The 14,694-nt window shown below is 32.6% G+C and overlaps 2 protein-coding genes across 3 annotated transcripts; both read left to right on the forward strand.

The window, feature by feature from the left end:
• The first annotated feature begins 5,121 nt into the window (after positions 1-5,121).
• Positions 5,122-9,561, forward strand: LOC137808644 (pentatricopeptide repeat-containing protein At2g03380, mitochondrial). Of its 2 annotated transcripts, none has more exons than XM_068609867.2 (2): positions 5,122-9,050; positions 9,152-9,561. In XM_068609867.2, exon 1 carries the CDS (start codon positions 5,203-5,205, stop codon positions 7,270-7,272), a length of 2,070 nt encoding a protein of 689 aa, XP_068465968.1. In that variant the 5' UTR covers positions 5,122-5,202; the 3' UTR covers positions 7,273-9,050; positions 9,152-9,561. The 2 variants fall into 2 exon arrangements, with proteins under 2 accessions (XP_068465968.1, XP_090155991.1); XM_090299865.1 differs by having other exon boundaries at positions 5,122-8,911.
• On the forward strand, positions 7,362-9,230 carry LOC137808645 (histone-lysine N-methyltransferase family member SUVH9-like; the record flags this gene model as incomplete). Its single annotated transcript, XM_090300170.1, is given in 4 exon segments — positions 7,362-8,100; positions 8,103-8,592; positions 8,594-8,911; positions 9,152-9,230. Coding segments are annotated over 3 exon segments (1,482 nt in total), but the record flags the coding sequence as incomplete, so codon positions are not given.
• Positions 9,562-14,694: the final 5,133 nt, after the last annotated feature.

Raw genomic sequence — 14,694 nt, forward strand, 5'->3', positions numbered from 1 at the left:
AGTAGCTGCACATGCACATGCACCATTTTCACCTTTTCTGATAACATCATTTTTTTTTAAATTTTTTTTCCTGTGTAATACAAATTACTTCAGTCTCATGTTTAAGGAATCCAATGTTATTTTTATTCTTTTATCTTTTTATTTTATATTATTGGCTAAAAAAAATTGTCTTTCATTAAGTATTCCGTGGTTGAATATAAGAGACAAAGTTAATCTATGAATTAAGATTCAATATTTTTATTAAAAATTGTGTGCGATTAATTTGTGTTAAGATTTTGCAATTATGTCTAATTCATGAAAAGAATAATGAAAATGTGATATACACTTTAACATATTTCACATGTTACTATATGTATATTAATTTTATTTACTTTTACGATAATACTTAAAATACCTAATCTTTAATGACTTATAAAGGACATTATTTGGTAGATATGTTTTTTTTCCGACAATTTTTATTATTATAATTATTATTATTATTATTATAGTAATTCATAAATCATATAATTAATATTATTATTATTATTATAGTGATGCATAAATGTTGTATAAACGTTATTTTTACTATTTTAACAATGATTATATAAGTGTAATCAATTTTTCGTATTTAGGTATATCTATGTATATACTATTTTATGTTTTGTTTTTTACTTTCTCACTTTTTTTAAATATTTTTTTTTTCAAAATAAATCCATTTTAAAAATATTTATTTATCTGATTCCTTTTCAGTGTCCTTGTCCTATTGTATAGTAGGGGTTAGCTATTCATATTAATGACAGTGTCAAAATGATAGAAATCTTGTGATAGCAACTTTGAAAAAAAAAAGATGAAAGTGTAGTACCATGTTGTGACCCTTCAAGACTTCTGAACCCTATCACCATCATTTACACTCCTATTAATCTTCTTCCATTTTATCAAATCAAATCTAAGAAAGCTTTCATTCTTCAATTCCAACACACTCAAAACTTTTCATACTTTTCAATCAATCACCACCTTTCTTTGCAAATTTTCAATTCTAAAATCATACTCTTTTTTTTTCATAATTTTGATCCATAACTATTAATGTAGATGGAAAGATGGGTGAATTACGTATTTGTGTTTATTTAATGTTGTTGATTAATAAATATAGAATAATGGTGTTTGTGACTTTTGTCTTTCTCATTCCACTGCAGAGAAAGTATGGAAAAGTCACTGCATTATTCCTAATGTCTTAATTTGATGCAGGGAATCTTCATTTGTTCATGTTGCATGCAGAGATTTGTTGATTTTTGACCCATCACAGTAATCATAAACAACTTTGATTTTTGGACACGTGATTCTTTGATCAGTTTGAATTTGAGTGACCAGATTGTTGGTGAGTTCTTAAATATTCATCAATAGATATACATGGCAAGTATAAGCTTGATTCTTGTGAGCTATGAGGCATTGTGTGTTGTTGTGGTGAAGCTTTAGGGTTGTTCAATTTGAGCTTTCATAATGTTTTGGTGTGTATTCCTAGGTGGTTTGGTGTTGGATCATTAGGATAAGAACATATATTGATGGATCATTTTTTGGACAAAATTTTTGTGTCAAGGAAATCGTATTCCGTGAATATAATGCCTATTTAGTTCAATGCATGGAATATATGATAAAGATAAAGTGTTATAGTCTTTTTATTGATTGGTCATGTCATACAGACCTGAGTTGTATATCTAATTGATTCGATTTGAATTATCTAAAGGATATCTTATCTATCTATCTATTCATATAAATAGATATTCTATAAAAATGGACTAATTCAACATATTTCTTGATTCAATAGGAGTCCAAAGAAATTAATTGAATAGGATCCTAAAGAATGAGAGATATGTGAAAAACATGTTCGATTACACCTATTCCTAATCCTAAATAAAATTGACCTAAAGATTTATATGTAAACATAGTATCTATTTAAATATGATTGAATTATGCTCGAATGACCCTGCTGATATTTTTAGTTAATAATCAATGGTTCATTGTCTTTGAATACTTACAACATCGATTATGAGGTATTTTTAAGTAAACATCAATTTTCAGGTGTCCATAATCAATGTTGATATTTTTTTCACTCACATAATGGATGTTCTCGTGCCTTTGTAGAGATAGATAATCGATTTTCTACATTTTTAAGTGGATAATCAATTATCCTCTCCACGTAATTGATTATCTTGCATGATTTCACTTTTCATCCATTTGAGTCGGTTCATTTGTTGTAAGATTTGATGTTTTCAAAGTTCACAGTATTATTTCGTAAATGCATTTTGGATTATGTGGTTTTGTTTGCATGAAGTGGTGTTCTTTTCTTTGTGTAGGTGATTCTGTTTTGTATAGTTGGTTGTCCTCCTCTTATTTAGTCCAAACATGATGGATTTATGGTGCTAGTGTGGTGGTTAGTGTGAATACAAGTTTAAGATCTTACAAAATCATTATATTAGAAGTTTGATACCCTTATAGTGTGTGTAAGCATTTATTTTTTATGGAATGAAATTGACATGAATATTTGTTTTTTTTTTTATGTTCTAATGTGCTGTGATGGTGAAGTAATTTGAAATGTAATTTTGTTTTAGTAAAATGTATTAAGTTCCTATTTTCATTGGTTAGATATAGAGAAAATTATTTGTGTGAATAAAAAAAAATTATGTTGAAAGATGTGGGAAATAATTTTTTTGTGTACTCAAAGAATATGTTTATGTAGTTAAATTGAGTTATGCTTTTACATTATTTGTAATATATGATTTAATAGTGTTCTATAATTAATTATAATAATGTTGTTTGTTAATTTAATTTTTTTACTTGTACCCAAATACCCAAATCTGTAATTGTGAACACTAATCATAACACATAAGACCCTCACCAAAACCCAACTTATACCCATAACCCTAATCCAATCCCTACCAATCATCCAAACCCTAACCACCACAAAAGCCTCACCCCAAATGCTAACACTAACCAATAACCCTAATTAAAACCCAAACAATACTCATAATTCTAACCCTAGTCATAACCCTAATCATAAACATAATCCAACTCCTAATTTAACCCTAACCCTAACCCTAACCTTAAACACAAACCATACACCTAACACAAAACCTAATCCAAATCTTAACCATAACCCAAACCATCACTCTAACCATCAACCAAACCTTAACCCTAAACACAAACCCTACCCATAATCTCTAACTTTGAACATAACCTTAAATCAAACCCTAAGCCTAACATAACCACTAACCCTATCAATGCCAAAACCCCTAACCCTAACCCTCAACCAAATCCAACTTTAATTGATATTTAAAAAAAAAAATTACATTAAAATTATATATCAAATAATTAAACATTATTCTGCAAAACTAATATTTGACTTATAATTGAATAGTTTGTTTATAGCAGGAAATAGATATTTAAATATTTTTTAATATGTAATCATATGACACTTTTAATAAAATGATCTATAATATTTTTTAATTATATTAGTTGACAAAAAAAAATTTATATCATGTTAATTAATTCATAATTTTTTTACTTTATGTTATTTTTTTTATTCGTTAATATAAATAACGTCACTTGTTACTTTTTATTTTTCAGTTTCTCCTTTTCTATATAGGAATTTTTTTTAAAAAATGATTCCATTTTAAAAATATCTATCTGATTCCTTTTGAGTGTCCTTGTACTATTTTATATTAGGTGTTGGCTATTCATATTTATGAGACTTGTCCAATCAATCACCACCTTTTGTTTGCAATTTTGAACTGTAATGATAGGTTGATACATATTCATTGACATGTATTTTATTATTTTATTTTAAAATATTATTTATATATATATATATTAATTAAACAACATTTTATTATTAAATAGACTTGTAAAGTGAAAAAAAAAATAAGATGATGATAAGCTTTGTTCAATCTTCAATTCTAAAATTGAAATTTTGCATAATTTTAATGCATAACTATTCTATGTGGGTGGAATTTTTGCCCAAATTCAACTTTTTGATTAAAAGCATAGCAGTGTAGGAAAGTAACAGTTGGGTTAGCAGATAAATTGGAAAGCTGTAATGATTTGTTTGGACTATATATTTAATTTGATTATATAAACTTGAGATGATTTGAAGAAAAAAATTAAAAAAAATTAGAAATATTTGTATTAGGGTAAATAAATTTAAAAAATATATTGTAAATGTAATAAAGTTTATGAAAGTTATTTAAAAATTAAAAAAAAATATTTATTTGTGGATTATAATTTTTTTTAATTAAAATATTATTTTCAATTTAAGAATTAATTTTGGAAAAGATATAAATTATATAAAATTGTCATAACATATTGTTAGAAATAATATATAATAACCCATTTAAATAAAAACAAGAAATATATAAAACTTATTAAATATTCAAAATCTAAAATAAATATAAATTTGGAATTATTTAATGTCTTATTAATTAAAAATCTGATATATATAAAATTCTTAAAATATTTAAAATTATAAATAAATATAAATCCTAAAATTATTTAATCTTCGGTTTGAATAAAAATTTAAAATAAATAAAATTTTTAAATTATTCATATCTCAACAACACAAACACCACAAAGAAAATAAATCATGTGGACATCATACCAATAATCTCAAGTGAATGTAGTCTATAATGTTAGTTTTGTATATGTTGTCTATCAACAAGAACAATTTTAATTCATTAATTATACTAAATTTAAATTCAGGTATGTAAAAAATATGAGTCACAAATATTGAATTTTCGAGAAATATACATGTCATGCTTAAAAAACTTGATTAAATGTTGTATTTCAGTTGTTAATTTTCTTTATGACCTTCAATATGCATACCCTACATTGTACATTTGTTTTATAGTCAGAATCGATGTCTTCACTTTCAAAAGCTCAATAATGTAGTAGCATCCAAGAAACTAGTAGGAAATTAGCCTCACTAATTAGGAATAGAATTTAAAGATACTTCCTTAATTCTGTTAATTATCCATCAGTTTAATCTTGCAAACCCCGTGAACAAGCGTGTTATAGGTAATTCTATCGGAGGTGCAAAAGTAATTGTAGGTGTATTGCAGCCTAATATTGTCGACTGCTCAGAAATGAAAATGGGCCTAACCTGGGCCTAAACGAGACGGCGTCGTTCCACTGCAATGGTTCATCTTAGGCCTCAATTCGCCATGGTAGCGTAAGATGGTTGCGATATCAAGACTTCTCCGCGTTACTTCAAAACCTCGTCTTCAACGCAGCTCCCTCCACCACCACCACCACCACCACTACCATAGACAACAACAGCCGCCGCCGCCGCCGCTCCCTGCCACGTTCTACCTCTCCCGCCTCTGCACAAACCTGGAAAGTCTGCAGAAGCTACACGCGTCCTTGGTGGTCCAAGGCCTCAGCCGCGAGCTCCTCCTCTCGACGAAGCTCCTCAGTCTCTACGGCACCTTCGGCGTCCTCCACCGTGCTCGCGCACTCTTCGACCTCCTCCCGTCCCGCGACCTCTACTCCTTCAAAGTCATGATCCGCACCTACTTCCTCAACGACCACCACTCCAGCGTCGTTTCGGTCTGCCGCCTGATGCGCCTCTCCCTCCACCCCACCCCTCACGATGACGTCCTCTTCTCCGTCGTCCTCAAATCCTGCGCCGAAACACGCGACCTCCTCCAGGTCGCACTCACACACTGCCACCTCACCAAGTCCCTCCCTCCCGACAGCTTCCTCCTCACCTCCCTCGTCGATGCCTACGCTAAGTGCGGCCAACTCCCTCACGCGCGACGCGCCTTCGACGAAATACCCCACCGCGACGTCGTTTCCTGGACCTCAATGATCGTCGGCTACGTGCAAAACGAATGCGCTCGTGAGGGCTTAACCTTGTTCAACAGAATGCAAGAAGCCTTCGTCCACGGGAATGAGTTTACAATGGGGAGCGTGGTCAGCGCCTGCACCAGCCTGGGGTGGTTGCACCAGGGAAAGTGGGTTCATGGGTTTGTTATCAAAAACGGAATTTCGGTTAATTCTTTCTTGACCACCTCGCTTTTGAATTTTTATGTCAAATGTGGGAGCGTTGGGGACGCACGTGCGGCGTTTGATGAGAGTATCTCTTCTTCCTATCATCATCAGGATCTTGTTTTATGGACGGCTATGATCGTAGGGTATACTCAGAGAGGTTATCCTGGCTTAGCGATAGAGTTGTTGAAGAACGAGAAATGGCCTGGGCTTTTACCCGATTCTGTCACCATTTCAAGTTTGTTATCTGCGTGTGGGCAATTACGTAATTCTGTTATGGGGAAATTACTTCACTGTTTTGTAGTTAAGTGTGGATTGGAGGATCCTCCTGTAAGGAATGCTCTTGTTGGTATGTATGCGAAATGTGGCCTTGTTTTGGATGCCCGTAACGTGTTTGAATCAATTGACAAGGATGTTGTGTCTTGGAACTCTATTATTTCTGGTTGTGCGCAGAGTGGTGAAGAGTGTGAGGCTCTGGAGCTCTTTAAGAGGATGAGATTGGAGTTGTTCTCGCCGGATGCAGTTACTGTGGTCGGTGTTCTCTCTGCGTGTGCTTCCCTTGGCGCGCTTCAGCTTGGTTGCTCTGTTCACGCCTTGTCATTGAAGTATGGCCTGGTGTTGTCCAGCATCTACGTTGGCACTGCTTTGCTGAATTTCTACGCAAAATGTGGGGATGCGAAGGCGGCGAGGATGGTGTTTGATTCGATGGGGGAAAAGAATGTGGTGACGTGGGGTGCAATGATTAGTGGCTATGGGATGCAGGGGGATGGAAATGGATCTCTTGGGCTGTTTAGGGATATGTTGAAGGAGGAGCTTGAGCCTAATGAAGCGGTGTTTACAACTATATTAGCTGCTTGCAGTCATTCGGGAATGGTTGGAGAAGGGTCCAGGTTGTTTAATTTGATGTGTGGGGAGTTGAATTTTGTTCCTTCCATGAATCACTATGCGTGTATGGTTGATATGTTGGCGCGCGCTGGGAACCTTGAAGAAGCGTTTCATTTTATTGAGAGAATGCCTGTTGAACCTAGTGTTAGTGTGTTTGGAGCTTTTCTCCATGGTTGTGGGCTTCATTCTAGGTTTGAGATGGGGGAAGTGGCTATTAAGAGAATGTTGGAGTTGCACCCTGATGAAGCTTCTTACTACGTGCTTGTGTCAAATCTGTGTGCTTCAGATGGGAGACGGGGCATGGTTAAGCAAGTGAGGAAGATGATAAAACAAAGAGGCTTAAACAAGGTCCCTGGCTGTAGTTCAGTTTGAATCAAGGTCCCAGTCTTCATATTTTGAATCAGTTTTGCCTGGAGGGTTCCCTTCTAGGTGACTCAATTTCTTCCTTCCTTTGAGAGTAGCACGAACCAACTGGGCCCATTGCGGTGAAGGAGGAGGAGGGGACAGCGGTGGAGGGCAGGACGCGACGTCTCCGCGGGGACCTGCGAGCTGCTGGACTGATGCGGGAGCGTGGACTGTGGCTGCACCGCCAGCAGCGAATCGTTGGGGCCATTCCTGGGATTGTGGTGGGGGACGTGTTCCTTTTCAGGATGGAGTTGTGTGTGTTTGGGTTGCACGGTCAGATACAGGCTGGCATTGATTATCTTCCTGGAAGTATGAGCTCCTACGGGGAGCCTATAGCCACCAGTGTGATTGTTTCTGGGGGTTATGAGGATGATTTGGATAATGGTGAGGTTATAATCTACACTGGGCAGGGAGGGCAGGAGAAGAATTCGTCTAGGCAGATTGCTGATCAGAAGTTGGAGTCAGGGAACCTTGCATTGGAGAGGAGTATGCATTATGGTGTTGAGGTGAGGGTTATTCGTGGGAGGAGGTATGAGGGGAGTGCTTCTGCTTCTGGTAAGGTGTATGTGTATGATGGAGTGTATAAGATTGTTGACCGCTGGTTTGATGTGGGGAGGTCTGGTTTTGGAGTTTACAAGTTTAAGCTTTGGAGGATTGAGGGGCAGCCTAAGATGGGAAGTGCTATTTTGAAGGAAGCTAGGAGCATTAGGAGGAGTGAGTCGGATTCTAACACTCTGCATTGTCTTTCTGCTGATATGTCCGACAAGAAGGAGAAGGTTGCTGTTTGGCTTTTTAACACATAGATGATTATCGGGATCCTCTTAGCTATGAGTATCTTCCCAGGACTAGTTTTCCACAGTTTGTGTTTCATCAGAGTGGCCAAGCTACTGGTTGTAACTGTGTGGATGGTTGTGGGGATGGATGCTTTTGTGCTATGAAAAATGGGGGCGATTTTCCTTATACTCTTCAGGGGCATCTTGTGAAAGGGAAGCCTTTGATTTTTGAGTGTGGCCCTTTTTGTTCTTGTCCTCCTCATTGTCGGAATCGTCTTAAGCAGAAGGGGCTGAAATATAGGTTGGAAGTGTTTAGGTCCCTGCAGACAGCTTGGGGGGTTAGGTCCTTGGACCTTATTCAAGCCGGTACTTTTATCTGCGAGTTTGCAGGGGTTGTTTTGACTAGGGAGCAGGCGCAACTCTTTGCAATGAATGGTGACTCTTCAATATATCCTAATCGGTTTTCAGAAAGATGGGCGGAATGGGGGGATTTGTCTCAAGTAGACCCTAAATATGCGTCCATCATATCCATCTATTCCTCCTCTAGATTTTTCTCTGGATGTGTCAACAATGAGGAATGTTGCTTGCTATATGAGCCACAGTTCAACTCCAAATGTTTTCGTTCAGTTTGTTCTGTATGATCACAACAATTTGATGTTCCCACATCTTATGCTATTTGCAATGGAGAATATCCCTCCCATGAGAGAGCTCAGCCTTGATTATGGTGTAGCTGATGAGTGGACAGGGAAGCTCTCTATATGTAACTGAATGGTTTGAAAAGGTTAACGCACTTATAATATGTTGAAGCCAAGTTTTGCGCATGGTTATCTGAGGTAAAGCCTAGTTCTATCATTCAACTTTATTGTGTTCACGATTATCTTCCTTTGGTTGCATCTTACTTTTCTCTCTGGCACTTTGTTCTGTCTTCGATGGAAACTCTGTGCCGTATGATGGTGAATCATGGACATAAAGGTATTGTGATATTTCACATGTCCAGGTGTACTTTGGACGATGAAAAAATGTTGTAGCAAGGTTGATGATTGACTTCCTGTGTTTTGAATATTTTATTGCAGTTTAATTTGCAAACATGGAGGGAATGATTCTTGTGGTGCTTTATTTGATCTGGGAAAACTAATCTTATTTCTACATCAAGTTCTTTTTCAGGAAAGGGGCAAATATGAATTGAACCAGCTTGAATTTTCTGTTGTTATTTCCTTTACTATAGGGGATATCATACATGCTAGTGGCTACATAAACTAAAATAGGTGTCAGGAACTGAATAGAGGATAGGGGATATTATATGTTAACTATTTAAGACGTCATAAATATTCTTTGAGGGTGGTTTAAACTTTTTCTTGTGGTTCTGTTCTTCATTCACATAAGTCTAAAGCTTCCACAGAATTGATATTGGGAAGATGTTGTGTATGTTTTGTTGCAACAGTCCACTATTTGCTTATTTATGGCATAACTTTATCCTTTTTTCCCTGCTACCTTGTGACTTTAATTGTCAAAAACCAAAGCCTCCCACATCCTAATAATTTAGTATCCAATTTAATGATACACAATTAATTATTTATAGAGTGCTTCACCATAAACAAAGAGGATTGCTAGGTCATTAGTGTCTGTTGGCTGTTGAGTATAACTGTTTGTTTGGGTTGATGTCAGTGTGACAAAAGGATGGGATTGACATTCTCATGCAATATTTATGAAATGAATTTTGTAGATTGCTTGATCAATTAGTGTTCCATTGTCAGCTACAAATTCTTATTTTGTTTTTTTTTTCTCCAAAATGATCAGATTTAGCAAAATTACAACGTTTTCATACATACACGGCAACTGTACTACTTTTGAAAATCATAGGAAAATCTACAACACAAAGAGGGAAATGCTCACAATAGGCTGCAACAGGCCATGTTTTCAATAGTTCACTTCACAGACAATTAGTTTCTCATGCTTTCTCCTTGACTTGTATATTTGGTTAAAGTAGAAGAGTGGCATCTAATCAAATATGTCAACATGATGAAAACAATTGTAAGTATACTATGAGATGACAGCTTATTAGCTTGCAATTAAGGGGAATTTCAAACACCCAGGGCTACTTGAGCATGACAAATGTAGGTGACCCAACATTATATGCAAGATAGACTCTAGTAGTACTGTTCTAAAATTTGGGCTTAGAACCTAACTTAATCCCAAAAACCGACTTTAGGGTGAAGATTATCATAGTCTTCTAAGCTTTATAAATTATATAAGCCAAACCCTAGTCAAGGTGCAACTAAACACACTCCCTTTAGTGCTGCTATTATTAGGCAGCCATAGAACCAGCAACAGGCCAAGAGTGGTTTCTTTTAAGGCGGCTTTCCAACAACAGATTAGGGCCTTTTAAAATTTGTAAAAAAGGGAAGCAAATCTCAACTCATGATTGCTCTGCACCACCATAGCATTTCATTAATAACAACTACGGTTAGTTATTCATATTTATATAGAAAGCCTTTTTATATTTTTTTGATAGTCTTGAGTATTGAGGTGCCTAAGTTCCAAATCAAGTAGTATGGAATGTTCGTTGGAGCATTTAATTTTTTGGTCCAAATACTTAGTTCCAAAACTGCCCATCTCATGGTCAATCCCTTCACATCTGTGCCCAATCCTTTTGCAGGTCACAGCATTTATTCTGACTGTTCTCTTGCACATCTGTCTTGCTATCTTGAACTTTCCTTCCCCAGTCCTCTGACCCTTTTTTTGCTGCCTTGTCAATTTCCTCCATGTCTTCTCACATTTTCCCCATTTCTGATGCTGGTCTATTGTTTTTGGTTAGCTTTTTAATTACTGGAAAATGGCTTCTTCTGGACTAGGTGATAGTGGGGCTGGGGCTGGTGGTTATTATTTGACTTATTATTATGTGTTGTTTTTGGATGTTATTATGTTAAACCAAGAGTTATTTATATTTGAGTGGTGGATCTGAATTTGCATTTTTAGTGTTCTTGGTAGTATCCATACATCAAGGGTGGGTGGTTTATTTAAACAAAAGTTAAATGGACAATTAAAATTTTTATTTTTGTCATATTTAATATTTTATTACATTTTGTTTTATATATAAAGTACATAAATAAAACAAAATAATAAACTCTTATAAATAAGATTTTTTTTATTTTTTTAATGTCAAGTTACATAATGATATATAATATAAAAAAATTTATTTAAAAAATAAGATATTTTTCTATTTCCAAAACCTATAACCACAATATAAATTATCCAATTCAACTATAGTGTGCATCCTTATCAAGGGAATGTACATCCTTACTTTGATTCTAATCATGTTCTACTCTCTTTACAATTCAAAAAATAATACTAATTTTTTTTTGTTTTTGTCTACCTTAATTTATTTAGACATTCGTCACTGTCGGTTGGTAGAGAAATTAACAGCTTCAATCTCCAATCTTGTTCGTTTAATCTAGAACATAATATATATTAAAAAATGATAAATTAGTACAGTAATAATAATAATAATATTAAATATAAATATGATAATAATAATAATAATATTAATAATTTCCTGATAATATAATAATAATAATAATTTTAATATTAGTAATATTATTAATAACTACAATAATAATAATATTAATATTAATAGTAATAATAATTTTAATAAAAGTAACATTCAATATTAATAATAATAATACTAATATTCATTATTATAATATTAATAATAATAATTTTATTAATAATATAAAAATATTTATAATAAGTAGTAATTTAAAAATATTATAATAATAAATAAAAAATGTTATTAATTATTGATGAATTTTTAAAAAAAAATTATGAATAATTTATTTTATTGACGGAATTTTTGCCTTACCAACTAATTGTTGGTAATTTTGACAGTTGGTAAAATTAATATTTTATAATAAATTATTGAAATCAAATTTATCATTTAAAATTTTCCTATAAATTATTTAATTAATTAATCATTATTAGCCACATCACCATATATTGTTTTATTTAATTTCGAGTTGAAATTTTAAACTGTGATAAGTATTTAGAAAAATAATTTAACCCTTATGATTTCCTATCGGAACAAAATTGTTCATTTAAAGAATAAATGAACTAGTTTATTCCATTATCTTAAATTTTGTGTGGATTATAATTTGAGGGTGATGTCTTGACACCATACATAATATTATATTTAACAAATAAATAAATTAATATTTTAATTATATTTAATTTATTTTTTAATTTAAAATATTATATTATTTTAATGGTTTATTAAATATATGCATATTATTGGATGTGAATAAAATCTTTTCCTAGTTTGAGTATGCTATGCAGCACATGACATGCTCGCATGCATCATTTTAGTTTGCTTGTGTTTTCCAATGCTTAACTCAAACCAACGCATCTGCACATGCACATGCACCATTTTCACCTTTTCTGATAACATCATTTTTCTTTTGAATTTTTTTTCTGTGTAATACAAATTACTTCAGTCTCATGTTTAAGGAATTCAATGTTATTTTTATTCTTTTATCTTTTTATTTTATATTATTGGCTAAAAAAATTGTCTTTAATTAGGTATTACGTGGTTGAATATAAGAGACAAAGTTAATCTATGAATTAAGATTCAATATTTTTATTAAAAATTGTGTGCGATTAATTTGTGTTAAGATTTTGCAATTATGTCTAATTCATGAAAAGAATAATGAAAATGTGATATACACTTTTACACATTTCAAAAGTTACTATATGTATATTAAATTTATTTACTTTTACGATAATACTTAAAATACGTAGTCTTGAGCACTGTTGGAATTTGATAATGTATTAAAAAATTGTTATCTTTCCTAATAATAGCCTTAGAATCATTTTAACACAATTTTTATTCATGGGATATGTTACTTAACATTCAAATTATAATGGGACATTATTTGAAGATATGTTTTTTTCCACTCCAACACCCTAAATAACTTTTATTGTTAAATTATAATTTTTATTATTATGATTATAATAATATTATTATTATAATTAATATTATTATTACAGTGATTCATAAATATTGTATAAACGTTATTTTTTCTATTTTAACTATGATTATAAGTGTGAATTAGTTTGACTTATTCAAGTTTTCGTATTTAGGTATATCTAGATATATGTTATTTTATTTTTTTCTTAATATAAATAACGTGACTTGTTACTTTTATTTTTCACTTTCTCACTTTTTTTTAAATAGGAATATTTTAAAAATAAATCTATTTGAAAAATATTTATCTGATTCCTTTTCAGTGTCCTTGTACTATTGTGTAGTAGGGGTTGGCTATTCATATTAATGACACTGTGAAAATGATAGAAATCTTGTGATTGTAACTTTGAAAAAAAAGATGAAAGTGTAGTTTGATAGGTTAAGAGGAGAAAAGACAATGTTGTGGTCACATTACCTATCATCATCATTTACACAAGATCATACCACTCCTATTAATCTTCTTGGATTTGATCAAACCAAATCTAAGAAAAGCTTCCATTCTTCAATTCCAACACAGTCAAAAATTTTCATACTTGTCCAATCAATCACCACCTTTCTTTGCAAATTTTCCATACTTCTTTTTTTCATAATTTTCATCCATAACTACATAACTACTAGATGAAAAACGGGTGAATTACTTATTTGTATTTATTAAATGTGGTTGGTTTATAAGTATAGAAGGATGGTGTTTGTGACTTTTGTCTTCCTCGTTCAAGTGTAGAGAAAGTATGGAAAAGTCGTTATGTCCATTGTTCTTAATGTCTTAGTTTTATACAGGGAGTTTTCATTTGTCATGTTGTATGTAGATATTCTTTGACACGTGATTCTTTGATCGTTTGAATTGAGTGATCAAGTTGTTGGTGGAGTTCTTAAATACTCATCAATAGAGATAAATGATTTCATTAGCAAGTATAAGCGCAATTCTTGTGAGTTATGAAACATTGTTTGTTGTGTTGAAGCTTTGAGCTTTCATAATGTTTTGGTGTGTATCCCTAAGTGTTTTTTTGGTGTGGAGCATCTTTGATGGTTTGGTGTTGGATCATTAAGGTAAGAACACAGATTCATTGAGCATTTTTTTCTTATCTATCTATATAGATAGATATTCTATAAAAAAAATTGGACTAATTCAACATAATTATTAATTCAATAGGAACCCAAAGAGATTAATTGAATAAGGTCTTAAAGAATGAAAGATATGTGAAAAACATATCAATTACACCTATTCCTAATTCTAAATAGAATGGACCTAGAGATCTCTATACGTAAACATAGTATCTGTTTAAATACGCTCGAATGACCATTGATTATGCTAGTATTTTTAATTAATAATTAATGGTTCATTGTCTTTAAATACTCACTACATCGATTATTAGATATTTTTAAGTAAACATCAATTTTCAGGTGTCCATAATTGATGTTGGTATTTTTTTTTTCACTCACATAATCGATGTTCTCGTGCCTTTGTAGAGGTAGATAATCGATTCTCTACATTTTTAAGTGGATAATCGATTATCCTCTCCACATAATTGATTGTCTTGCATGGTTTTTTATTCGATTCATTTGTTGGAGATTTGATGTTTTCAAAGTTCAGTGTTATTT

This window comes from Phaseolus vulgaris, chromosome 3, assembly GCF_051622355.1.
Source record: "Phaseolus vulgaris cultivar YP4 chromosome 3, ASM5162235v1, whole genome shotgun sequence".
Lineage (NCBI taxonomy): Eukaryota > Viridiplantae > Streptophyta > Magnoliopsida > Fabales > Fabaceae > Phaseolus > Phaseolus vulgaris.

Excerpts from the sequence above, each read along its gene's own strand:
- LOC137808644 (XM_068609867.2), top strand. The coding sequence starts at position 5,203 with ATGGTTGCGATATCAAGACTTCTCCGCGTTACTTCAAAACCTCGTCTT.